Consider the following 26,201-nt stretch of genomic DNA (forward strand, 5'->3'; position numbering starts at 1 on the left):
CAACAATAATAATAACACAATTTCAAGGGCAAATCAACGGCAGTAAATGATTGCTGACAGAAGAGTGTTGAATAAAAATTGCTGATGGATGCAAAATTGTGTTACTCAAAGTAAGTTGGGAGCACTCATACTGCAATATTTTATATTTCCCACATATGTATTCTTGGATTTCATTTTTAAATAAATCACGCAAATTGAAAAAAGTTTGTGCCAAATGATGGCCCACTTGCATTTTATTTGATCCTACAAGGGTTGTCTGCTCTTTTCTATGATCCCTCGCATAAGTCTCTGGGTGTTGGTTTACTTCGTTGCCCAAACCAGCTTGCGCGCCGATGTGCTTCAGTAAAAGCCGAATTAAAAACTTAACTTACAAAAGATTGATCAAAATGACCTAAGCTATTGTGTGCTTTTCACAACGGCCGCTAGAATGCTTAGCTTGCACCTCGTGCACTGTCGTCGTGCCAGAACATCTGGCCCAGAGCAGCATCTGTGGCTGAAGTTATATTGCATTTTGCTGACCCCCGTTAACTCGTAAGAACATCCGGCCCAGTGCTATATCAGCATCTGGAGCTAGTTTCGTTGGCCTCAGTTAACTTGTTTATTATCATATATCTATATATCAATTGAGAGTATTGAGCATATACAAATATTATATTGTATAATAAGATGTACAGTTGAAAATATCATTAAGATCGGTTAAGAAACAAAAGCTATTCAAAAAAATCACGTTTTTGCTGGCCTCGTGTCAGCGGCAGCTAGTGCAAATTGCAAGAATTTCTGTATGCATGTACACGAACACATTCATGCGCGTCTTCATAAATCCATTTTTTTTTTTTATTATAAAGATGGCGGCTAGTAATGTGTTGCAAGTTCGAGTCCTACTGAGAAAACATTTTAATTATGCTATTTTATTTTTAGTACTACTGAAGCAAAAGAGCTGCGTCCGTCTGTCCGTATGTATGAACGCAAGGATCTCAGAACCTATAAGAGCTAGAGAAATGAGAAATGAAATTTTAGATGTAGGTGCTCCTAGTGCCTGCGCAGATCGAGTTTGTTTCCGATAATCGATAACTTACTCCATTTCCAAGCAATCGATAAGAATCGATACTGATATCATGTTTTTTGGGAAATTTTGGTAAATAATAAGAGCTAGAGTCACAAAACTTGACATATAGCTTCTAAAATGGAATATACATATGCATTTGATGTTGGAAGAAGAGGGTTCAGGGTATCCCCTAGTCGGGAGCTACCGACTAGAACCTCGTACTTGTTTACATTTTGCACAAATACAATATACCCTTTTTACACAATTTCAATGGGTCCTGGAAATAAGAAGAATTTACTTAAAAACCAAAGCCTAATTATTTGTCAAGTCAAGCCGTCTGCCATCAATCAATTTACTTAAATTAACCAAGTAGTTAAATATTCGCCATGTGCTCGGTGATAACAAATATTTTATATCAGCAGCAACACCCAAGATGGCATATATATGTCTGCCCGTTTGTACACCATGCGATCTAGTTGCTCATTTTTAAAGCTACCGTCCTGAAACTATACATATGGGTCCGTGTCTTGTTTGTACACAGTATATGTCGAAACATGATGAATCGAACCACTATATTATTAAGCTGCCATATGAACGATCATTTGAAGAGCAGGTTCTTGTAGTAAAAACTCGTATGTGTATTAAGATATCGTGACTAACATCGTCATCTATTCGTTGATTATAACCCTTGTATACATGCAAAATCTCATCAACGTCGAACGACTGTATCATATATCATCACAGCCATATGAACGATCGGTCAATAATAAAGTACACCCAATTCTGTTTTTACACGGTAGATTGGTTCCACAAAAACACCATGTGAAAAAAACCGTGTAAGCCGATCAAAGTCTGATCGTATGCAAAATTATGTAGTTAATTCCTTATCTCTAAAACCTATAACAATTCGTGAAAAATAAGGATTTCTTAAGGACAAGTATTCATGTTTACTTTATTAAATGATATATATAATATGTATTTACACAAGCATAGGTAATAAAGAAAACAAGTAAGGGGTTCTAACCGGGAGCTCCCGACTAGGGAATACCCTGAACCCTCTTATTCCAACATCAAATAAATTTAAAAAAAAAAGTTTCCTCGGGAGGGGTTCGAACTCGCGACAGACCAAACCACTTGCTATGCCTTTACTCAGCAGCCACACCAATAATTAAGATATGTTAAAAAAAAAAAAAACTAAAATACCATTACAGAAAAAAGTCGTTAGAATGCTGTTAGAATGCGAAGCAGACGCGCATGAATGTGTGGGTGTACATGTTTACAGAAATTCTCGAAGCTGCTGCTACATTCAATTGCGCAGTTGCATATAACTTTGATTTTTCTCAACCGATTTTTATGAAATTTTCTACAGTATATCTTATTGTACCATAGAATATTTGTGTATTCTGGCTTAAATTGGTTGGCAATAAAAGTTGGATTATTAACTTGATTTAAAGCTGTGGGGTGGTAGCGGAGAGGTGGCGATAGGTATAAAATGAAACCTACTTGACAAATATATAATATTCTAGAAGCAACATATCATGTTTGCTGGCCCCAGCTCTTATTATTTACCCAATTTGCTCAAAAAACAGGATGTCGATATCAATTTTTAGCGATTGCTTGAAAACGGAGTAAGTTATCGAATACCGGAAACAAACTCATCTAAAATTTCATGTCTCTAGCTCTTATAGGTTCTGAGATCCTTGCGTTCATACATACGGACGGATGGACGGACGGACATGGCTAGATTAACTCGGCTATTGATGCTGATCAAGAATATATATACTTTATGGGATCGGAGATGCTTCCTTCTACCTGTTACATACATTTGCATTTTGCTCAAATACAATATACCCTTTTTACCTATTTTCAATGGGTTCAGGGCATAAAAATATAGGCACTCTAAGCTTGAAAGTAATGGTAATTAAATGTAAAACAGATACATATGTTTTTAACAAAAATAATAGTTATTCAATTTTTAAGATAATCAAAAATTTTTAAAATATAAATAACTGAATAAATATAATATATTTTTTTTGTTGGCTTTTATCTCAAAAAATTTAAAATTAAATTTAATGCCTTTTAATTTGTGCAATCAATCGGGATCAATGCAATTCACAATTATACTTATTTGCTTGTATGGACAAAAAGGAAATTCCCCTAAAACAATTATGAAATGGAAAAAAGAAAGTTTGGAAAAGAAAATTTTTTGTATAATGGGTACGTGCATACCTATTTCTTTTTTAACAAAAAACTGCCATGAGTCGTTTGTCTGACGTCGCTTCAAAATTTGTTGAAAATGAGACACAGCATTATCGGTGAATAATTATGTTGCATATATATAGCCTCTGTGGTGCTTTTGAACGTGTGATGCCACAGACTCCCATGCTTTGGGCATTTTTCTGATTGCACTAGACGGTTGCTGTTCTTCTGTTATCTCCTCGTCTGATAAAGACTGCACATTGCACATTGCAATTCTACACGCTCTTAGGTAGTCAGATCTTCACTGTTCTCTGCCACAAGCTCAGCAAAAAAAATGTGTTCGTTATGCGAAATGTTCATTAATCGAGGGTCCACTGCATATGTTTGTTTGTTTTAAATCCTAACAGCCCACAAACATATGTGCGTATGCATGTGCCGCGCTCTCACTCATTGCAAAATTTATTATTTCCATGCTTGTTGAAAGCGTAAGGGTACCTCAAAGTGGGCCTGTGTGCATGATAACTTTTTGGGCCGGCCAACCACACACACTAACACACTTTTCTATTTGGATGGAAGCATTAATGCGTTTGTGTGCGTGTTGGTTGCCTGCCTGCCTGCCCAATGCAAATTGACAAAATTTGCAAATACGGCAGGCATGCCAAAAAAACAAAGACCGTGCCAGTCGCCCAAATTTACGCACCCATTGATAAAAATATCTCTGACTCACGACAAACCCTTGATCAGCTCATTCACACACATTTGTGAGTGTGTATATGTGTGTGTGTAGAGCTCGAAATTCACAAATGCCAAAAACATCAAATTTTGTCAAATTTGCATCGGGCAGGCAGGCAGGCAACCAACACGCACACAAACGCATAAATGCTTCCATCGATATAGAAAAGTGTGTTAGTGTGCGTGGTTGGCCGACCCAAAAAGTTATCATGCACACATGCCAGCGATCAGGTACCCTTACCCCTACAACCAGCATGGAAAATAGCAATAATGCACATGAACAGTCCAAACCCTTTAATAATTTCACACAACTGCTTACTTGAAAGAGTGTGCGTAAATTTTTGGACTTTTCTTAAATTCTTCGACAAGCCGACGATAAATTACCCTTGCAGAAATAGGTCTTGGACATTTTTGTATTTTAAGCAAAATAAGTGCCTACAGTAAATAGAATATAAATTTAAATATTTCATTTAGGCCAACTAATTGTGTATTAAATAAAATTAGATAAAATTCTTCTCATCATGCCTGACTGGACGAAGAAATACATGATAGAGCATTTAAAGGTGAGTGCCTATCGCTATCACAGGCACAAAAGGCACACAATTGAAGAAATACCCTCTGGCTCGCGACCAACACCGCGATCTACTTGTGCGCACATCCACACAACACAAACGTATGCATGTTTGTAGATCTCGGGGTTTTGTCGGAAGCTATGCAGGGAGAAAGAGATGGATGCAAGTGTGCGAAGCAATGAGTGAGAGCGAGGCACATGCATATACAAGTTAATTCCAAAGTTTATTAAACGATGAAAAAAATATAATTTTTAGGGAAGCAAGACTTCCTTTATTTGATGTTAATTTGCAACTGAATAAACTTAAATCAATTCTAGCCCTAGTAACCTGTGGCTTAACGGCAGCGGCGTTGGCAGCGGCGTCGCTGCTGATGATGTTGGCCCGTTGGGCAATTCTTCTTGGAATTTTCGGCGGTTGCCAGTCGGCGCGTGGAGGAAATGGCACAGACACCAAGTCAGCATTTTGGTGCACTTCTTATGAGGTTTTTGCAATGCTTCTTATTGGGACTGTATGAATTTATTTGTTGTTAACTCTTCCCCCTTTGATTTAAGCTTGTCCTCAAGCGATCATCAGAAGAAAGGTATGTTGTTGAACCTGAGGTTGTTGGCATCTGTATTTTGTATTTGGATATGTGTTGGTTCTTTTTTGGGTCTCTCTTTTTCCTTGTTCAGTTGCAGTATTATATTTTTCTTATTTTTCTTCATTACGTGTAATACACAGGTAAGAAGGATGGCAACTGTGAACAGAGTTATGAAACCGACTCTATTTGCTATAGAGTGCGTCTGAAGTTTTTGCATGTTTTTATGTTGTTGATGTGCAATTCTTCTAATGCTTCCAGAGAAAGAATCTTTATTCTTTCGTTTTCTATTGGGGTTATTTGTATTGTGGGATTTCCTGTGGTCATGACGGTGACCTCTAGGTTGCTGAACCCTTGTTTGTTGATGAATAAGGTTTCGTTCCAGAAGTTAATCATGTAGGTACCTCTCACGCGTTTCTTCTCTTCTTGCCATCTAATAGTGCCGTTGAAGTCGTTCACTAGTATAAGTCCCTCGTCGATTTCCTCGATCTCCGGGATATGATCTGCATTGCTAAAGCCACAGAGCGCTTGCTCTCCGCTAACTAACTTAGGTATACAATTATTATTGTTCAAATTTAAAATTTTTGATTTGTTACAAATTTTAATATTATGGTATCTTTTACAATTGTTGTTTATGCCATAGATTGTTTTATTACAATGAAACAGTTCGTTAAATTCTAAATTTATTATATTGTTGTTTTTCACTACTGGCTTAATTATAGTATTTTTGCATTCTATTTCTTCTAAATTTGGAATTTTTACAATATAAAACAGAGTGGTTCCATTATGCAAAATGGATACATCTGCGAATTCTAGCATTTCTTCAATATTTAAAGGTGGCATGTTGCTTTTATTAAAGTTATCGTTTACTATCTCTATTTCTTTTTCGCCAAGTAGGAATGTATTTATTAAATTCAATTTCGCCCATTGTATGGCGTACTTAATATTAATTATTTTTTCTTTTATGAGCCTAATTTGATTTTGTAAGCTAATAGCTATCTCATCACTTATGAGAGATTCCTTTCTTATGCTATTGGTTAAATCGTTTGAGATTTTCGTGAGTTTATTAATTCGATCTTCTAATTGCCTGTTTATGATAAGCTGTTTATTGTCGTTTTCTATAAGTTTGATTATGTTGTGAGTAAGCATTATTAAGTTGTCATTGTCCGGGCTGCCGGCTACATACTTCCAAGCTGTGCCTATAATGTTGATCGCTCTAGTCTTTCGTTTATGGAAAAGTGATATTGTGTCGAAAGTGACAATAGCTTGCGTTATTTCGTGACGTAAAGTGTGGTATAAAGTATTGGTTGTTAAGTCTTTTTCGGTGTAAAAAAGGAGATTATCTAATGCGTTTTTAATCTGTTCTAGCTCTATGACTTGTACGATTCGTGTTGTCGATGTCTGTAGTTTCCCTATTCCTTTTAGAATTGTAATTGTTTGTGCGTCTGTGTAGTTCAAAATTTCCAAGTGTCCTTCTGTTGCTTTTATTGTCATCATTAATAGGAATCTGTAATTTTCATGTATTTTTTATATTGCTTTTATGTATTATTTTGTCAGTTGTTGTTAGTACGGTTGTGTTTCTATTTTCTTTAACTATTTCCTTTTTGTATCTGGGTGACAGTTTGGTACCTAATCTGGTATTGACTTTGACGAATATTTCTTGACCAGGTATGTAAGTTCGTATGTCGTTGCGTTTTTTGTTATGATTGTGCATGTCAGTCGATTGTTTCTGTTTGAGTCTGTCAATGTTCTCCTTCCTAGCTTTTTCGTATTGGTCTGGGTTAGGACAGCCCCAATAGCAAAGTTGGATGCATCTGTTGTCAGATGAAATTCTTTGCTGAAGTCCGGGTAATGGAGACCAATTACAACTACTTTAGGTACGCCAAAATAAAAAAGGATTTCATGAAGTGGTTTTTTAATGTCTTCTATTGCCCTAGATTTGATAATTCGTCCCTGAGCTAATTTCGAGAATTTGTCTACTGCTGTTAGTACTAAGTTTTTTTCTGTCGTGTATATGTCGATGTGGATTGTATGTCCTGGGTATTCGGGGATTGGTGTTTCTTTGAGTTTTGGGTTAGTGGGATGCCTATCGTATTTTTCTTCTTTACAAACCTGACACTGTTTGACTAATTCTGTTATTCGTTGCTTCATTTTTGGAAAATAGAATCTTTCGGACAATTGCATTTTGTTTTCTAGTGCGTTGCGGTGGGCTCTGTTGTGTGTAACCAATATCTTCTCATCTTGTTCTGTTTCATTTGTTAAATCTTTTACTTGAGACTGTGTGAATCTAATCTTGAAGTTCCTAAAATGTTGGGGATATATCTGCTGAATTTGATTCATTATTTCTTCTGAAGTTATTATTCCGTTGATTACGGATGGGTTTAGATGAGCTTTCAGTATTTGCGTAAGGTCGTGTTCTGAGAAATTTGGTCGAGTAATTGTATGCCTGTGGAATGTTGGGAATGGGATATGGAATTCGTAATTTGTTTCGTTGGCTCTACTGAGAAATATCTGGTTTTTGAATACGTTAATTGGAGCTTCTATGCTCGGAATTAAATTGTGGCTTGAACTGTCTGCACTGTGCTGGGTGGAGGCTACTGATCCAATATTATTGATCACAGGGATACGTGATAGCGCATCGGCTACAATGTTATCCCTACCTGGCTTATAGAGGAGTTCGTAATCAAACTCTTCTAGGTAAGCTTTCCACCTCTTTATCCTAGCGTTGCCGTTCCAACTGCTAAGAGAGTGGGTTAAGGGTTGATGGTCGGTGTATATTTTTACACTCGCTTTACCGTAGAGGTAATTCTTGAGGGCTTTTAAGGCCCAAATTATTGCCAACATTTCCCTTTCATTGGTGGCCTAGTTCTCCTCTGTTTTAGAGAGAGTTCTAGAGAGGAAACAAATGGGTCGCTTGTTCTGGGATAGGACAGCCCCAATAGCAAAGTTGGATGCATCTGTTGTCAGATGAAATTCTTTGCTGAAGCCTGGGTAATGAAGTATTACCTCAGTCGAAACTAGGGAATTTTTTATTTTATTGAATGCTTCGATCGCTTCTTCGTTGAAATTAATGAGCTTTTAGCTGATTGATTTTTGGACACGCGTCCATCTTCCCCTCTTAAAAGAGAGGTTAGGGGCTTTGCCAGCTTAGCGAAGTCTTTTATAAACCTCCTATAATAGCTGGCAAGGCCAATAAACGATCTTAAATCTTTGAGTGTTTTTGGAAGTGGGTACTTCCTTATTGTCTCAATTTTGTTTGGATTAGTTTCTATCCCCTTGTCTGAGATGACAAATCCCAGGAATTCTACTCTGCTTTTAAAGAACTCGCATTTGTCCAACTGACATTTCATGTTGGCTTCTTGTAGAGTTCTGAATATGGCGGCAAGGTGCTGCGCATGCGATTCATCATCTTTGCTAAAGATAATGATATCGTCAATATAAATTAAGCATATTTTTCCAATATGCTCACGAAGGATGTCGTCAAGAGCTCTCTGGAAAATTGAGGGCGCATTCTTGAGACCGAATGGGAGTCGTGTAAACTCGTATTTTCCGTTGTTAACGGAGAAGGCAGTTTTTTCTATGTCTGACTCTTTAAGGGGTATTTGATGAAAGCCACTTTTCAAATCTAAGACAGAGAAAACTTTGTTATTGCCTAGCTGTGCTAGTACCTCGTTGATTTCGGGTATAGGGTATTTGTCTGCGGTAGTTTCTTTATTTAGTTTCCTGTAGTCTATAACCATACGATATTTCTTTTGCCCGGAGGCATCTAATTTTTTCGGAACAATCCATACAGGTGAATTGTACGGGGATCGGGAGTGTCGGATGATTCCGTCCTCTAAAAGTTCTTTGATTTGGCTGTGTACTTCGTCTTTTAAAGACATTGGAAATTGGTAAAATTTTGAATATATGGGGGAGTCGTTTTTTGTTCGAATCTCTGCTCTGACGTTGGTTGTGTATGTCAGTTTTCCGTCCGGATTGGCAAATAGGTGTGGGTGCATTTTAACTAGTTGATTAAGGCTATTTTTTTGTTCGTTTGTCATATGTTCTGTCCGTGGTATTACCGTGTTGACCGCCTCTAATTTTTTCTGCTTAATGGGTATGCAAATGTTGTTCTTGATTATTAGTAGATTCTTGCTGCTTTGTATCACAGCATCTAGTTCCTTTAGACTATCGGTACCTAATATGGCGTCAAATGATTTTAGGGTGGGTAAGAGAAAGAATTTTATTTTTATATCGTTTCTATTAAAAAGACATCTTACATTCTATGTAAGGAAGAGAGGAGCTCTTTATCCTAAAAAATTAATGTCTGAGTGTTCGTATTGGGTATTTTGTCCGTCATCTGTTTCTTCAATTTGTTGGGCGTATTCGTTTAATGGCTGTTCGTATTCAGTCTGCTGTTCGTAATTTAGCATTGATTGTACGTATTCCTCCATAGTCACATAGTTGTCGGTATTTTCTGTCTCCGTCTGTTCTTCTCCTGTTTGTATGTTGAAATTTCTTTGTTTTTTGTCCGTGGCGTTTGTTGGTGGTGGAGGTCTTTTCCCTACTTCAAAATTGGGTCTGTTCATGTAGTTTATCATCATCGTGCGGATGCTTTGGTCCACGTCCATTGGCTTAGGACGTGGTTGGGGTTTTGGTGCAGAAGGTCTATTGGGTATGTATACCTGTTGTGGTTGTGTCTGGTAGGTTCGTTGGTTGGGATATTGTGGAATCGGTCCATTATTGTTGTAAGTCGGTGGTCCATGGTTTGTATTGGTTGGCCAAGGTGTATGGATCGGGAGTTGGGGCCTGAAGCTAATGGGTGGTGGTCTAAAAGCTTGAGCGAAAGAAGGCTGAGATGTTCGAGGTGGCAGTGTAGGTGGTGGTATATTTCTATTTGGGTTTCTGGCATGTGTCTGTTGATTTCTATTCAAAGCCATGTTAGTGCGATAGCTTTGATTCCCTAGTTTTAAACAATAGTGAAGGGCTGAAGGTAGATATGCTGGCTCCTTTATTCCAAGAATCCGTGGTAAATCTCCCTTCAAACCTCTAATGAAGGTATCTAATGCTTTATCTCGGTATATTTTTGTCATAAGGGTTTCGGATTCCCTATTTAATTCCAAGCAGCCCACTTTATTTAATATCAGCGACAAGTGGTTGTAAATGACCTGGTAAAATTCTTCTACTGTTTGGTTGTTACCTTGCACTAACATTGTCATCTGATATTCTAATGTTCCCAGATCTCTTTTGTCTGCGTAGTGCAGCGTGAGACATTTGGAGATAGCGCTCCAATTTAGGGGAACATTATACGACTCGAGGGCCGTGTCGGCATTGCCAGTGATTTTGTTTCTCACTGTATGCAATATGCCAAAGTATTTTGGCGAACCTGCCTGGTTTCCAGTGGCTGGTTTCTTCCTTCTACTTTGGAGGGTCCCTTCGGAGTCGCAAAGTTGGAAATAATTTATACTACGTTCGTAGTCTTTATATTTGTTTATCGTTTTACACTTTTTTATCTTGCTTATCGTTCTACAATATTTAGTATTTATTATTCTTATAATTCTATTTCAATCTTGTGTTAGTTGTTCGTTTGTTTTTTTTTGTGTTTCACTTAATTTCTAACTTACAGTACTATTCCTGATGTGGCAACCTCCCCTGCCGGTCCGGATTTCATCCTTTTTGAAGCCTTTGGGTATCTACGCGGTATCGCGTGCCAGTAATGTATTTTCTTTTGCGCCCATGATCAGCCCATTCACAGACATTTGTATGTGTGTGCCTGTGTGTAGAGGTCGAAAATCAGAAATCCCAAAATCTTGTTACATTTGCATCGGGGCAGGCAAGCAACAGGCACACAAGCGCATAAATGCTTCTTTTCATATACACAATATGCAAGTATGCGTGAATAGCGAGTCCAAAATAATTTAAATGCACACATGGCAACGCTTGGGTACCCTTACTAACGATAGCGAACTAAAATGACAGAATTTCGCATCGACGTGGCAAACCCTTTCTTTATTTCATATTACTCGTGCCTTCAAAAGGGTAGAAATGCCTCAGCATTTGGGAAAATTGAATTTTTTCGCAGTTTTGCTTGTTGGACACATACACACACACACATTTAAACGATCGCTAAACATAAAGAGAGAGCATTGAGAGCTGAAAGTAAGTGCGAGCGAGAAAAAGTTAACAGCGTTGCCGTTCTATAGCACAAATCATATGGAAGAGAGTGCGCGAAGCACTTTCTGCTTTTAAAGAACTCGCATTTGTCCAACTGACATTTCATGTTGGCTTCTTGTAGAGTTCTGAATATGGCGGCAAGGTGCTGCGCATGCGATTCATCATCTTTGCTAAAGATAATGATATCGTCAATATAAATTAAGCATATTTTTCCAATATGCTCACGAAGGATGTCGTCAAGAGCTCTCTGGAAAATTGAGGGCGCATTCTTGAGACCGAATGGGAGTCGTGTAAACTCGTATTTTCCGTTGTTAACGGAGAAGGCAGTTTTTTCTATGTCTGACTCTTTAAGGGGTATTTGATGAAAGCCACTTTTCAAATCTAAGACAGAGAAAACTTTGTTATTGCCTAGCTGTGCTAGTACCTCGTTGATTTCGGGTATAGGGTATTTGTCTGCGGTAGTTTCTTTATTTAGTTTCCTGTAGTCTATAACCATACGATATTTCTTTTGCCCGGAGGCATCTAATTTTTTCGGAACAATCCATACAGGTGAATTGTACGGGGATCGGGAGTGTCGGATGATTCCGTCCTCTAAAAGTTCTTTGATTTGGCTGTGTACTTCGTCTTTTAAAGACATTGGAAATTGGTAAAATTTTGAATATATGGGGGAGTCGTTTTTTGTTCGAATCTCTGCTCTGACGTTGGTTGTGTATGTCAGTTTTCCGTCCGGATTGGCAAATAGGTGTGGGTGCATTTTAACTAGTTGATTAAGGCTATTTTTTTGTTCGTTTGTCATATGTTCTGTCCGTGGTATTACCGTGTTGACCGCCTCTAATTTTTTCTGCTTAATGGGTATGCAAATGTTGTTCTTGATTATTAGTAGATTCTTGCTGCTTTGTATCACAGCATCTAGTTCCTTTAGACTATCGGTACCTAATATGGCGTCAAATGATTTTAGGGTGGGTAAGAGAAAGAATTTTATTTTTATATCGTTTCTATTAAAAAGACATCTTACATTCTATGTAAGGAAGAGAGGAGCTCTTTATCCTAAAAAATTAATGTCTGAGTGTTCGTATTGGGTATTTTGTCCGTCATCTGTTTCTTCAATTTGTTGGGCGTATTCGTTTAATGGCTGTTCGTATTCAGTCTGCTGTTCGTAATTTAGCATTGATTGTACGTATTCCTCCATAGTCACATAGTTGTCGGTATTTTCTGTCTCCGTCTGTTCTTCTCCTGTTTGTATGTTGAAATTTCTTTGTTTTTTGTCCGTGGCGTTTGTTGGTGGTGGAGGTCTTTTCCCTACTTCAAAATTGGGTCTGTTCATGTAGTTTATCATCATCGTGCGGATGCTTTGGTCCACGTCCATTGGCTTAGGACGTGGTTGGGGTTTTGGTGCAGAAGGTCTATTGGGTATGTATACCTGTTGTGGTTGGTATTTTGGCGAACCTGCCTGGTTTCCAGTGGCTGGTTTCTTCCTTCTACTTTGGAGGGTCCCTTCGGAGTCGCAAAGTTGGAAATAATTTATACTACGTTCGTAGTCTTTATATTTGTTTATCGTTTTACACTTTTTTATCTTGCTTATCGTTCTACAATATTTAGTATTTATTATTCTTATAATTCTATTTCAATCTTGTGTTAGTTGTTCGTTTGTTTTTTTTTGTGTTTCACTTAATTTCTAACTTACAGTACTATTCCTGATGTGGCAACCTCCCCTGCCGGTCCGGATTTCATCCTTTTTGAAGCCTTTGGGTATCTACGCGGTATCGCGTGCCAGTAATGTATTTTCTTTTGCGCCCATGATCAGCCCATTCACAGACATTTGTATGTGTGTGCCTGTGTGTAGAGGTCGAAAATCAGAAATCCCAAAATCTTGTTACATTTGCATCGGGGCAGGCAAGCAACAGGCACACAAGCGCATAAATGCTTCTTTTCATATACACAATATGCAAGTATGCGTGAATAGCGAGTCCAAAATAATTTAAATGCACACATGGCAACGCTTGGGTACCCTTACTAACGATAGCGAACTAAAATGACAGAATTTCGCATCGACGTGGCAAACCCTTTCTTTATTTCATATTACTCTTGCCTTCAAAAGGGTAGAAATGCCTCAGCATTTGGGAAAATTGAATTTTTTCGCAGTTTTGCTTGTTGGACACATACACACACACACATTTAAACGATCGCTAAACATAAAGAGAGAGCATTGAGAGCTGAAAGTAAGTGCGAGCGAGAAAAAGTTAACAGCGTTGCCGTTCTATAGCACAAATCATATGGAAGAGAGTGCGCGAAGCACTTTCTAATAGAGTAAGCGGTGCAAAAATACATCATATGTATATCTTACTCTCTTACTCGCGATTTTGGACCAGATGCCACCGATACATTTTGTGTCTACTTTCCTGTACTCATGTCCAGTCTATATGTTGTTTGGTTAGTGATTGTATGGTTAGTGCCTGCGGCAACTCTAAAATATCGATATGTATTCGTTGTTTGACTCTATCGATAGCTGGCTGACTGAATTACACAAGTGACAATTATAATAAATATTTTTTATAATTTCAATTGAACCAATTAACATACGTGATGCCATTTATGAAGGGACGAGAGCCCATACGGCGTACGTTAAAATATCTAAATGAGGGTAAGCTAGTTTTGAAAGACAATGTGCGAATATTCAGCGTCTGTTACAACACGTACGGTAACCATCATTCAGGCGCAAGGTAAGATTACATCTCTATATTACGATGCGAATTTAATAAATATACCTCCTCGCAGAGATTTAGTATTTTGGAACATTCCACAAATACAATTTAGGAATCCTGATGTGCAAGTCGTCACTCTAAAAAACATAGCGCCCTCGCCTTTTGTTCGCTGCTTCTTTGAAGATGGGCGGGATATGATTATTGACATTGATTCTAAGAATCGCGATGAAATCGTTGAACACTTAATCAATGTAGTTGGAAAAACACGGTAAGCATTTGTCTATATGGCCACATCGCATTCAAAAGTTTTCTAGCATTGAACGATTTTACTAATTTTAGTAAACAACTTGTCGCTGAAGCGCGCTTGGCGGAAAGCAAAGATAATCCAGCCAACTTTGGATATGGTTGCGAACGCCACTGCATTTGTGAAATACCTGGTCAAATGTCCTGCCCTGGCACAGTGCCCCTGCCTGAGGACGTACGTGGCAAATTCAAGTTTGCAGCCAAATAAAATAACTTTATATTGTTTCATAAGAGCGATCCATTTTAATGTTTGATCAAATCGAAGGTGGTTTTTGAAAGGGCTTTAAGATATTAATAACATCTGACTAGGCGTCGTTTTGGAAGCTGATCCTGATATGTGGTACAGCTTCACGGCTCTTGTTGAATTGATAGCAACAATCTGTGAAATACCTAGTCAGGTGTCCTGCCCTGGCACAGTGGCCCTGCCTGAGGACATGCGTAGAAAATCCAAGTTTGCAGCCAACTGGACTAACTTTATATTTTTTCTTAAGGGCGAGCCAATCTAATATTTAATTAAATCAAAAGTAGTTTTAAGATACTAATTTGGTCTAAATCAACGTCGTTTGACAAGCTGACGTTGATATGGTGACGCGGACTTAGTTTTAATATATTTGCCGTGTGGTCCTGTACGCTGTAGAGCTTCACGGCTCTTGTTGAATTGATAGCGATGGATAAAGGGCACGTTTTGATCACGTCCGACGGTGTTTAATTCCAAATTATTATCCGTCTGTCGCTCTAAAGTTTTCAGTTTGGCCTCAATGGCGCGAATGGCATCTGCTTTGCTTATCTTTTCTTCACGCTTGACTCTCCCCAGTGCAGGTATCTCTATGCGGGGTTTGGGCCTTTGAAGATCATCCTAAGTGATTTTTGAAATATGTAAAAAAGCTGCTTATACCACGCAGTCTTGTATCAGGCAACGTTAACACTTCACTTACATATTTAATGTTCTTAGCGAGACGCACAGCTATACAACGATTGCCCACACTAGTTCCGTCCAGTTTGATAATTGCGTTAGTGGCGCCCTCATTTTGTGTAAATGTGACAAAGGCATATCCACGCGACTGGCCGACCATTGGACCGCCCTTATGAAATAACATGTCAAACTTTTCAATGGCACCGCATTTTTGCATTAGTTTGAGAAGTTGAAACCGATAGTTGTCAAAGAAATATATATATTAGCACAATTCAGAGCGAAAAAATGTAATGCACGATTGCACAGTTCACAACTTACTCGGTGATGCGCGCGTCCAGATTTCCTATCCAGATACGTCGGTGTTCCTCAGAGATCGCAGTCAATTGTGCCTTCACATTTATTCCGAGATTCCCAGCCGCGCTACCCTGAAAATTAAATTGAATAATAACTATTCTAAGCAATCATTTTATCTGTTATACATACCGTACTAGCCATTTTTTCACTGTTTATATATTGAAACACCGATAGCTCGATAAGCGAGTGGACCATTTTGGATAGTAATTCTTCATGTGCGTCAGATTAGCGGCGATGGCTTAGCGTCGATTTGTGGAACTTGGTATCGGAAAAGGAATCGGTCACTTCTAAATGCATATATTTATGTTTTTAAGGACAGAACCTAATAAATTTAAATGCAGAAATGCAAGCAACTAAATTATTTACTGCTTGCATTCATTTGTTTTTGAATTTTAATAATATAATATGGGTAAGCCAAGGGGTTGAAAAATTCTCATTTTTCTATTTATATAATAGCATCCTATGTTAATGCAGAATAAACATGCTGGCACTATTAGATATCATACTGTTAAATTGCTGCCATATTTTAACCTTTATTGTTTAATTTCTCCGACAATGGCCCCAAATGCACGGTATTTGTGTATATAGAGCACGATTTTTCAATCATTCTGTTATTTATTTCGTCAGTACAGATTAATAATTTAATTTGTTAATTTATTTATTTTCTTAAAATGTACCGTCCATTTACTTAAAATAAGTACCTAAAGTTTCTTAAAATATATCTCTGAGCTAAGAAATAAAGGCTTGAAAACAAGGTTGATTTCTGTGGTCATTATATATGAGGCTAAAATGGGGGTTGTTGCACTCTTTTCCAAATATCTTAAAATTGGTACCCACGGTTTTAATTAAATTTTCACAGTTGGCTAGGTGAAACTATAGGCTGCAATCGTGTATATGCGGTTTTCGGGGCCATAATCCCTAATTTAAGATATTTAAAGTATGGTGGAAACCTAATTTTTCAACCCCTCGGCTTACCCATATTATAAATTAAAACCCAAAAAAAAAATGAAGGAAGATAGTAAATAATTACATATGTTGCAATTCTGCATTTAAATTGATTTGCTTCGTGCTTTAAAACATAAGTAAATGCATTTAGAAATGACTAATACTTTTACGATAACAAGTACCGAAATTCGACGCTAAGTCACCGCCGGTAATTTGACGTACATGTCGCCCCACATAAGGAACGGCCAAATGAGTCGGCCGTAGTGTTTCTTGCTAGTGCTTCGAAAAGAGAATCGAGAGATGCTAACTATCGATGACAAGCATTATAAATATTGAATTTTCGATTCATAATTATTTATTATGATTTTATTAGCCTCTGTCCACTGGTTTAAGAAATGTCACATCTTCAAATTTCACATATTGGTGTTCCACCGGTGGTCGGTCACATGTGAGTGGCAAAAGTACCGCTTCTTTAAATAAACAGCTGATCGAGTTTATTTAATTTACATAAGTGCCGTAAAGTTTTTCTTCCAAAAAAAAATTAAAAACTGCGGAAGAATTTTAATATTAAATTTCTTATTTAAAGTTGCCGCTTGCCTTCGTTGATATATCAGATGTGTACGGCTATGATACTGTACCATTTCTTACAACATCGCTAGAAATCTCAATTAACCATCACAAAAAACACGAAATGTTCGAAGCGAATTTACACATTTTTCAAAGATGTAACATATTTAAAAGAGGTGGGAAATGTGTTTTCTTATGGGGAAATGCACAGTCCGCATTTTACACATATCGAGATAAATATGATAAATGATATATTCTGAAATGTGTTCAGTGGACAGAGGCTATAGGTCCTTGGAATATTAGAATCTCCCGCACTGCAATGAACCAGATCAGGTCTTCAATTTTAATCATTTAAACTATATATTTTTAAAGAAATAAGAGTCTCTAGTCGGGAGCTCCCGACTAGTGAATACCCTGAATCTTCATTAACACCAAATGCAGCTCGTTCTTCACGCTCGTATGCTTCAGCAGTAATAAAACTAAATTTGAAAAGAAAGGAGTTTCTCGGTAGGGTTCGATTTCTCAACTGGCCGCATCACTTACTGCCGCCTCTATGCAACAGCCACCCCAATTATTTAGTCTTAATGAGAAAAAATATATTTAAATTGCAGCACAGAAAACAATACAATCGCCATTGCAGTGCTGTTGATGGTACATGTGTGCGTCTGTACATTATAAATAAATTCTAGCAATTTGCACTTGTCACCTTAAACACATGGCAATATAAAAATACCTTTTGTTTAATAACTTGTGTTTCTCAATTGATTTTGATGAAATTCTCAAGAGTAGCAATCGTATACCATATTATCAAAAAGACAATTGCATTAAAATTGTGACTTCAATTAGTGAGTAGTTCAAATTTATTTGATTGATAGCTATGGTGGGGGGGTGTTGATAGCTATATATTGAAATAAACTACATATAAAAATATACTTTGGCTTTAGCTCTTAAAACTAAAAAGATTAGCTAAAGATTTCGGTATAGATTTTTATTTAATGTCTCTAGCTAATTTGCTCAAAAAACGAGATATAGGTATCGATTCTTATCGAATGCTTGAAAACGGAGTAAGCATCTCTTATCGGAAACAAACTCAGTATGCGCAGTCACTAGAAGCACCTTCAGCTAACATTTCTCTAGCTCTTATAGATTCTGATATTCTTGCGTTCATACATGCGGACAGACAGACAGGCGGACATGAATATATATAAATCTTAAAAAAGAAGGGCGCGCGTCAGACGCGTGCCAATAATGATATTTTCTTTTGCGCCCATGATCCGCCCATTCACTGACATTTGTATGTGTGTGTCTATGTGTAGAGGTCGAAAATAAGAAATCCCAAAATCTTGTTAAATTTGCATCGGGGACAGGCAGGCAGGCAAGCAACAGTCACACAAGCGCATAAATGCTTCTATTCATATACAAAATATGCAAGTATGCGTGAATAGCGAGTCCAAAATATTTTAAATGCACACATGGCAACGCTTGGGTACCCTTACCAACGATAGCGAGCTTAAATGCAAGAATTTCGCATCGACGTGGCAAACCCTTTCTTTATTTCATATTACTCGTGCTTTCAAAAGGGTAGAAATGCCTCAGCATTTGGAAAAATTGAATTTATGCGCAGTTTTGCTTGTCGGACACATACACATTTAAACGATCCCTAAACATAAAGACAGAGCAAAGAGAGCTGAGAGTAAGTGCGAGCGAGATAAAAGTTAACATCGTTGCCGTTCTATCGCAAAAATCATATGGAAGAGAGAGCGCCAAGCACTTTCCTGTAGAGTAAGCGGATCAAAAATACATCATATGTATATCTTACTTCCTCACTCGCGAGTTTTGACCAGATGCCTCCGATACTTTTTGTACCAATGTTGTTTCTATGTGATGTCCAGTCTATATGTTGTTTGGTTAGTGCTATTACATACATTTGCACAGAAACATACTTTTTTACCTTCCTTTAGTGGGTAAAGAATATAATGAGTGTGAAGTCAATCAGACGAGATTTTTGCGCACTCATTGATGGAGCTTCCCAAAACATTCTCTTAGCGTGTAGGGTATCTATGGAAAAAATTCGGGTTTTCAATAATAATATAGCTTAAATATTTGTGTATTTTATTTTGAGTGAATTTAGTTAATTATCAATGCTTTTCTTATCTAATCAAAACACAATCAGCACATCACCTATAAAAAGTCAAATAACATCTAAGTTTAAAATTGTTATTTATGCAAGACCTATGTCGGTTGCATCATGCCTATAACCACTAACCACACAACTTATAGACTGCACAATTAGTGGACGGCGATGGGGCATCTCGTTTTCTGTGCGGCGAGTCCAAAGTTTTTGTTCGGGTTCGAGGCACGCTCGCGCGCTCAGACAGTATGAGAGTAAGAAATACATATGACTTCTGCTATAAAACGGCATCGTTGCTTTTTTATTCCCTCGCACTTCAGGCAACTGCTTTGGCTTACTCTGAGTGCGTTTTCAATTTGTGTATTTACCGTTGTACTGTCTTTGTGTGTATTTCTCCGCACAGGCAAAAATGGCCACAAATTCAATTTTTCTCAAAAGTCGGTGGCTTTCTTCCCTTTTGAAGGGACGAGTAATATGAAATAAATTCTTGCATTTCAGATCTTTATAGTTGGTAAGGGTAGGCGTTGCCATGTGTGCATTTAAAATATTTTGGACTCGCTATTCACGCATACTTGTATATTTTGTATATGAATAGAAGCATTTATGTGCTTGTGTGCCTGTTGCTTGCCTGCCTGCCTGTCCCTCGCAAATTTGACGAGATTTGAAGTTTTTGCGATTTCCGTATTTCGGGCGCTAAACACATATACGCACACAAATGTGTGTGAATGGGCAGATTATGATTTCGGGCTTGAATTGATGAATGAATGTTGACTTTTATCAAGAATCTGCACCTGTATATGCATGTAAATACATAGGTTAAATGGGAGAGCAGAGATTGTTTACCTATAGTGCGGTGGCGATTTTTAATAACTCCGTATGAAAATATGCAACCCAGTGGTTTTCCTGTGAAAATTGATGTACGAGTTATACCAGTAGCCGTCTCGCGAAGCTATTTGTGTAATTGGTTGCATTTACTCTAGCAGCTGTTAGTCGTGTTGGCAGGTGCAGTTCACAACCAGCTCATCTGCACTATAGGACTAGCTGCCAAGCTTGGTAGCGAAGACAACAGCCAGGCGATTAAGTGGCAAAATAGCGGTCAGAAACTACAGCATTCTCTTAGGCTTACGCTGTTCCTGCTAAACAGGTAAGCTTTGCTATCTAATTCAAGCTTAAGAACAGGCGAAGAAATCGGTACCGGTGCTCACTGCAGTCTCAAGGGCTAAAAGTCACATAAGGTCGAAGAACTAAACGTAGAAAAATGAACGCGCAGCGAAGCTAGGATCCCAAAAAGGTGCAGGCACACCCAAGCAGCCGAAGGACGCCATGACAGAACAGCGCGAAACTCCCTCCAAAAGGGCTAAGCACCAGGGCCAGAACCCAGTGAAGCAGGCAGTGATCACGCGGTAAAATCCAGCTCCTGGACAGCAGTCAACGGACAAAACGAACGCAAAAGCGTGGAAGAGCCAACGCTATTACAGTTCATAGAGTGGGTGACTGTACACATGCCGACATGCTTAAGTTCGTGAAGGGCTACCCGGCCCTCAAACACCTAAGTGGCGATGTGCAGGGTATTCGACAGGTATGGATTGGATGAGTGGTCTGCCGAATACGTGCAATAAACCAGCCAAAACGATGCTTTAAATGCCAAATGCTTTAAATACAAACTCGATATATGCCTGCAATAGGAGGACCTACAGCACTTCAAGACTTTAGCTCTTATAGGTTCTGAGATCCCTGCGTTTATACACACGGACGGACCTGAAAGTCAGTGGGCTTAACGTGAGCACCTGCCGCGATGGCTTAATCTCACGGTTCCTAGTATAGGATTAATTCAAGCGTCAATCACCGCCCCCTTGGAACATCAATTCCGCAGGTACCACTTAAAGACACGACTGTTTGGTTGTGACTTCTACCTTGGTTTGGCACGAGGACTATCTAAGCCTCTTCCGTAATCTGGGTCACGGAACCCGGTTGTATGACGCAACTCCACGTCGAGCGATGCTCTACCCGCATTTGGGTGTTAAACCACAACCACCACGATACTCCCCGAAGGGCCGCACCAACTAACCAGGACGGAACAAGTTCCGTGGGCTCCTGGTTACCCGTGGTACCAGATTAAAAGTTTCTGGTCAGGCCTCGTACCAGAAGGGCACTTCCAATTTAAACTCCAAAACAGTTAAGGGTTGGTAGCCCCAACACAACACAATGTTCAACAAAAATTACCATTCAGACACACCCCCACATTCGTACCCCCACATTCTCACATCTACCATCCATCATCATTCATACAATTCCTTCCTGCAATTGCAAACGTCGCCTGGAAAATGCAGCTCTAGCAAACTCACTCATTCTTCTAACCCTATCACTAGTGGAGAGTGATTGACTTACGTCAAACCCGCCACTAACCTCACTTATACCCATCCCCCTCAGATCTCGAAAATCTGCATACCTTGTGCACTCACAGAGAACATGCTTTCATGTCTCAGCAGCCGAGCCACAACGGCATTCTGGACTGTCATAAAGGTTCCTCGAATGCAGGAATGCATTGAGGGAACCGTGACCAGTCAACAGGAATCCAAGACTCAGGCCGAACCCAAAGTCTGGTCGGCTGCCGGCAAATGTAACCTCCCGTATAAACCAATGAGTGACACGCCCATTCACGCTAGTGTCCCATCTGACTTGCCAGTCAGACAAAACACACTCTTTCACCAATCTCTTGCATTCACTAAGCCCTAAACTCTCCACATACCTACCCGCTAGCCAATCATTCTGCAGCAATGGCAGCCGCCTCTTGAACCTGTACATCAAGGCTCGACGCCTGATCTCCAAGTCAAGAGGGGCTACTCCTAACAGTACCTGCATTGCCTCCGTAGAGACAGTGCGGCACACAGGCAAACAACCTAACAGAAGCACTCTCTGGCAAGCCAGCACTTTCTTTCTGCCGACCACAGTCGTGACCGCCTTGCACCATACAGACGATCCATATGCTGCACATGCAACAAACAGACCCCCATAGATGGTGCGGACAGCACGTCTGCTTAGGCCCCAGTCAGACCTCAAAATACGACGCACTTGCACCACCAAACCAAGTAGCCGGGCCTTGAGACCAGCGATATGAGGAGTGAAACACATCCTCTCGCCGAAGGTTATGCCGAGGTATTTCACCTCAGACGCATACCTCACATTCACTCCATTCAGTCTGACAATGGGTGGCCGACTAGCTGCCAATCTGCCCTTGAGCAGCATTGACACTGTCTTGTCCATTGCAAGACTGACCCCAACACTTTCACCCCACTCATACACAGTGCGCAAGCACATACCCGCATTCGTCTCGATCTCAAGACGCGACCGACCCTCAATCAAGATAAGCAGATCGTCCGCATACGCACAACATTTGCTTGTGTGCCTGTTGCTTGCCTGCCTGCCTGTCCCTCGCAAATTTGACGAGATTTGAAGTTTTTGTGATTTCCGTATTTCGGGCGCTAAACACATATACGCACACAAATGTGTGTGAATGGGCAGATTATGATTTCGGCCTTGAATTGATGAATGAATGTTGACTTTTATCAAGAATCTGCACCTGTATATGCATGTAAATACATAGGTTAAATGGGAGAGCAGAGATTGTTTACCTATAGTGCGGTGGCGATTTTTAATAACTCCGTATGAAAATATGCAACCCAGTGGTTTTCCTGTGAAAATTGATGTACGAGTTATACCAGTAGCCGTCTCGCGAAGCTATTTGTGTAATTGGTTGCACTTACTCTAGCAGCTGTTAGTCGTGTTGGCTGGTGCAGTTCACAACCAGCTCATCTGCACTATAGGACTAGCTGCCAAGCTTGGTAGCGAAGACAACAGCCAGGCGATTAAGTGGCAAAATAGCGGTCAGAAACTACAGCATTCTCTTAGGCTTACGCTGTTCCTGCTAAACAGGTAAGCTTTGCTATCTAATTCAAGCTTAAGAACAGGCGAAGAAATCGGTACCGGTGCTCACTGCAGTCTCAAGGGCTAAAAGTCACATAAGGTCGAAGAACTAAACGTAGAAAAATGAACGCGCAGGGAAGCTAGGATCCCAAAAAGGTGCAGGCACACCCAAGCAGCCGAAGGACGCCATGACAGAACAGCGCGAAACTCCCTCCAAAAGGGCTAAGCACCAGGGCCAGAACCCAGTGAAGCAGGCAGTGATCACGCGGTAAAATCCAGCTCCTGGACAGCAGTCAACGGACAAAACGAACGCAAAAGCGTGGAAGAGCCAACGCTATTACAGTTCATAGAGTGGGTGACTGTACACATGCCGACATGCTTAAGCTCGTGAAGGGCTACCCGGCCCTCAAACACCTAAGTGGCGATGTGCAGGGTATTCGACAGGTATGGATTGGATGAGTGGTCTGCCGAATACGTGCAATTAACCAGCCAAAACGATGCTTTAAATGCCAAATGCTTTAAATACAAACTCGATATATGCCTGCAATAGGAGGACCTACAGCACTTCAAGACTTTAGCTCTTATAGGTTCTGAGATCCCTGCGTTTATACACACGGACGGACCTGAAAGTCAGTGGGCTTAACGTGAGCACCTGCCGCGATGGCTTAATCTCACGGTTCCTAGTATAGGATTAATTCAAGCGTCAATCACCGCCCCCTTGGAACATCAATTCCGCAGGTACCACTTAAAGACACGACTGTTTGGTTGTGACTTCTACCTTGGTTTGGCACGAGGACTATCTAAGCCTCTTCCGTAATCTGGGTCACGGAACCCGGTTGTATGACGCAACTCCACGTCGAGCGATGCTCTACCCGCATTTGGGTGTTAAACCACAACCACCACGATACTCCCCGAAGGGCCGCACCAACTAACCAGGACGGAACAAGTTCCGTGGGCTCCTGGTTACCTGTGGTACCAGATTAAAAGCTTCTGGTCAGGCCTCGTACCAGAAGGGCACTTCCAATTTAAACTCCAAAACAGTTAAGGGTTGGTAGCCCCAACACAACACAATGTTCAACAAAAATTACCATTCAGACACACCCCCACATTCGTACCCCCACATTCTCACATCTACCATCCATCATCATTCATACAATTCCTTCCTGCAATTGCAAACGTCGCCTGGAAAATGCAGCTCTAGCAAACTCACTCATTCTTCTAACCCTATCACTAGTGGAGAGTGATTGACTTACGTCAAACCCGCCACTAACCTCACTTATACCCATCCCCCTCAGATCTCGAAAATCTGCATACCTTGTGCACTCACAGAGAACATGCTTTCATGTCTCAGCAGCCGAGCCACAACGGCATTCTGGACTGTCATAAAGGTTCCTCGAATGCAGGAATGCATTGAGGGAACCGTGACCAGTCAACAGGAATCCAAGACTCAGGCCGAACCCAAAGTCTGGTCGGCTGCCGGCAAATGTAACCTCCCGTATAAACCAATGAGTGACACGCCCATTCACGCTAGTGTCCCATCTGACTTGCCAGTCAGACAAAACACACTCTTTCACCAATCTCTTGCATTCACTAAGCCCTAAACTCTCCACATCCCTACCCGCTAGCCAATCATTCTGCAGCAATGGCAGCCGCCTCTTGATCCTGTACATCAAGGCTCGACGCCTGATCTCCAAGTCAAGAGGGGCTACTCCTAACAGTACCTGCATTGCCTCCGTAGAGACAGTGCGGCACACAGGCAAACAACCTAACAGAAGCACTCTCTGGCAAGCCAGCACTTTCTTTCTGCCGACCACAGTCGTGACCGCCTTGCACCATACAGACGATCCATATGCTGCACATGCAACAAACAGACCCCCATAGATGGTGCGGACAGCATTGACACTGTCTTGTCCATTGCAAGACTGACCCCAACACTTTCACCCCACTCATACACAGTGCGCAAGCACATACCCGCATTCGTCTCGATCTCAAGACGCGACCGACCCTCAATCAAGATAAGCAGATCGTCCGCATACGCACAACATTTACACATCTGCTCAAGCTGCACCAGCAAGGGGTCCATCATGAGGTTCCAAATGAATGGGCCACAGATAGATCCCTGCGGACAGCCACGAACCACATTTACGCTCACACATTCACACCGCCCTACAGCACACGCACGTCTGCCAGAGAAATAGCTCTTCCAGAGAGCTAATTCTCGGCACCCGCATTCATCCAACCTTCTCAAAACACTCGCCCAACTCAGGTAGTCGAAAGCACCTTTAAAATCAACAAAGATGCCCAAGACATACGCGGAGCTGCTTGCCTCAACAGAGTCACTAACATACCTCCACGCATCCTCAACACATCTGCCCTGCCTAAAACCAAATTGCCTGTCAGACATTTGGTCACTCATTCTCTCCTGAAGCCTTTCTACCATAATCCTTTCCAGAACTTTTCCAAGAACCGGAAGAAGACTGATGCCCCGAAAAGATCTAGGATTGCTCCTGATCCTGTCAGGCGACTTCAGGAGCACTATCACTCTCGCACACTTCCATTCACTGGGGAAATAACCCTCATTCAGACACTTCGCATACATCGCATTCATATACTCTGGAATTGACTTCCAGACACTTATACACATTTCTCCAGTGAATCCATCCATACCAGGTGACTTCCTCGACTTTAACCTCGAGAAAGCCACCTCCAACTCACTATTCAGAAGCGGATCAACAGGCCTAACCACACTAGGTGGTGAGTCCTGATGATCCGCTCTGGGGAAGAATTCATTCAACAAGACATTCATGCAATCCCTCCATGCCGTTAACTGAACGTTACCAACACGGAGGCTACTTACATCCGTTTCCCTGCCTCTACCTCGAACTATTTTATAAACACGACCCCAGGGGTCATCCTTATTGCGCTCCAGGAAAGAGCGCCATTCATCTTCTTTCACCTTTACAAGCATTTGCTTGTACTCATTCATACACCGACTATATTCAATCCTGAGTTGGGCCGCACCATCCGCATTGGTAGCTCTGGCCCTTTGGAATCGCTTCCGCAGAGACCGGACCATCCGCCGCT

General features: G+C 40.3%; 2 protein-coding genes across 4 annotated transcripts; one reads left to right on the top strand and one right to left on the bottom strand.

Annotated features, from left to right (window-relative positions):
• Window positions 1–13,760: 13,760 nt before the first annotated feature.
• On the top strand, window positions 13,761–14,514 carry mRpS25 (mitochondrial ribosomal protein S25). Its single transcript, XM_002054890.4, has 3 exons — window positions 13,761–13,998; window positions 14,054–14,248; window positions 14,320–14,514. Exons 1-3 carry the CDS (start codon window positions 13,862–13,864, stop codon window positions 14,489–14,491), a joined length of 504 nt encoding a protein of 167 aa, XP_002054926.1. The 5' UTR covers window positions 13,761–13,861; the 3' UTR covers window positions 14,492–14,514.
• Window positions 14,515–14,735: 221 nt separating this feature from the next.
• On the bottom strand, window positions 14,736–15,850 carry LOC6631488 (probable RNA-binding protein 18). Of its 3 annotated transcripts, none has more exons than XM_070207801.1 (4): window positions 15,680–15,827; window positions 15,513–15,621; window positions 15,219–15,430; window positions 14,736–15,139 (listed from the first exon to the last, which is right to left on the bottom strand). In XM_070207801.1, exons 1-4 carry the CDS (start codon window positions 15,743–15,745, stop codon window positions 14,837–14,839), a joined length of 690 nt encoding a protein of 229 aa, XP_070063902.1. In that variant the 5' UTR covers window positions 15,746–15,827; the 3' UTR covers window positions 14,736–14,836. The 3 variants fall into 3 exon arrangements, with proteins under 3 accessions (XP_070063902.1, XP_002054925.2, XP_070063905.1); XM_070207804.1 differs by having other exon boundaries at window positions 15,000–15,139; window positions 15,219–15,386; window positions 15,515–15,621; window positions 15,680–15,850; XM_002054889.4 differs by lacking the exon at window positions 15,680–15,827 and having other exon boundaries at window positions 15,219–15,386; window positions 15,515–15,627.
• Between the last annotated feature and the right edge of the window lie 10,351 nt (window positions 15,851–26,201).

Source organism: Drosophila virilis, chromosome X (assembly GCF_030788295.1).
Source record: "Drosophila virilis strain 15010-1051.87 chromosome X, Dvir_AGI_RSII-ME, whole genome shotgun sequence".
Classification (NCBI taxonomy): domain Eukaryota; kingdom Metazoa; phylum Arthropoda; class Insecta; order Diptera; family Drosophilidae; genus Drosophila; species Drosophila virilis.

Coding starts and splice junctions, on each gene's coding strand:
- LOC6631488 (XM_070207801.1), bottom strand. CDS start 15,745: ATGGTCCACTCGCTTATCGAGCTATCGGTGTTTCAATATATAAACAGT. Junction 15,622..15,679: donor GTGAAAAAATGGCTAGTACG/GTATGTATAACA, acceptor TTTAATTTTCAG/GGTAGCGCGGCTGGGAATCT. Junction 15,431..15,512: donor GGACGCGCGCATCACCGAGT/AAGTTGTGAACT, acceptor ACAACTATCGGT/TTCAACTTCTCAAACTAATG.
- mRpS25 (XM_002054890.4), top strand. CDS start 13,862: ATGCCATTTATGAAGGGACGAGAGCCCATACGGCGTACGTTAAAATAT. Junction 13,999..14,053: donor AACCATCATTCAGGCGCAAG/GTAAGATTACAT, acceptor ACCTCCTCGCAG/AGATTTAGTATTTTGGAACA. Junction 14,249..14,319: donor AATGTAGTTGGAAAAACACG/GTAAGCATTTGT, acceptor TACTAATTTTAG/TAAACAACTTGTCGCTGAAG.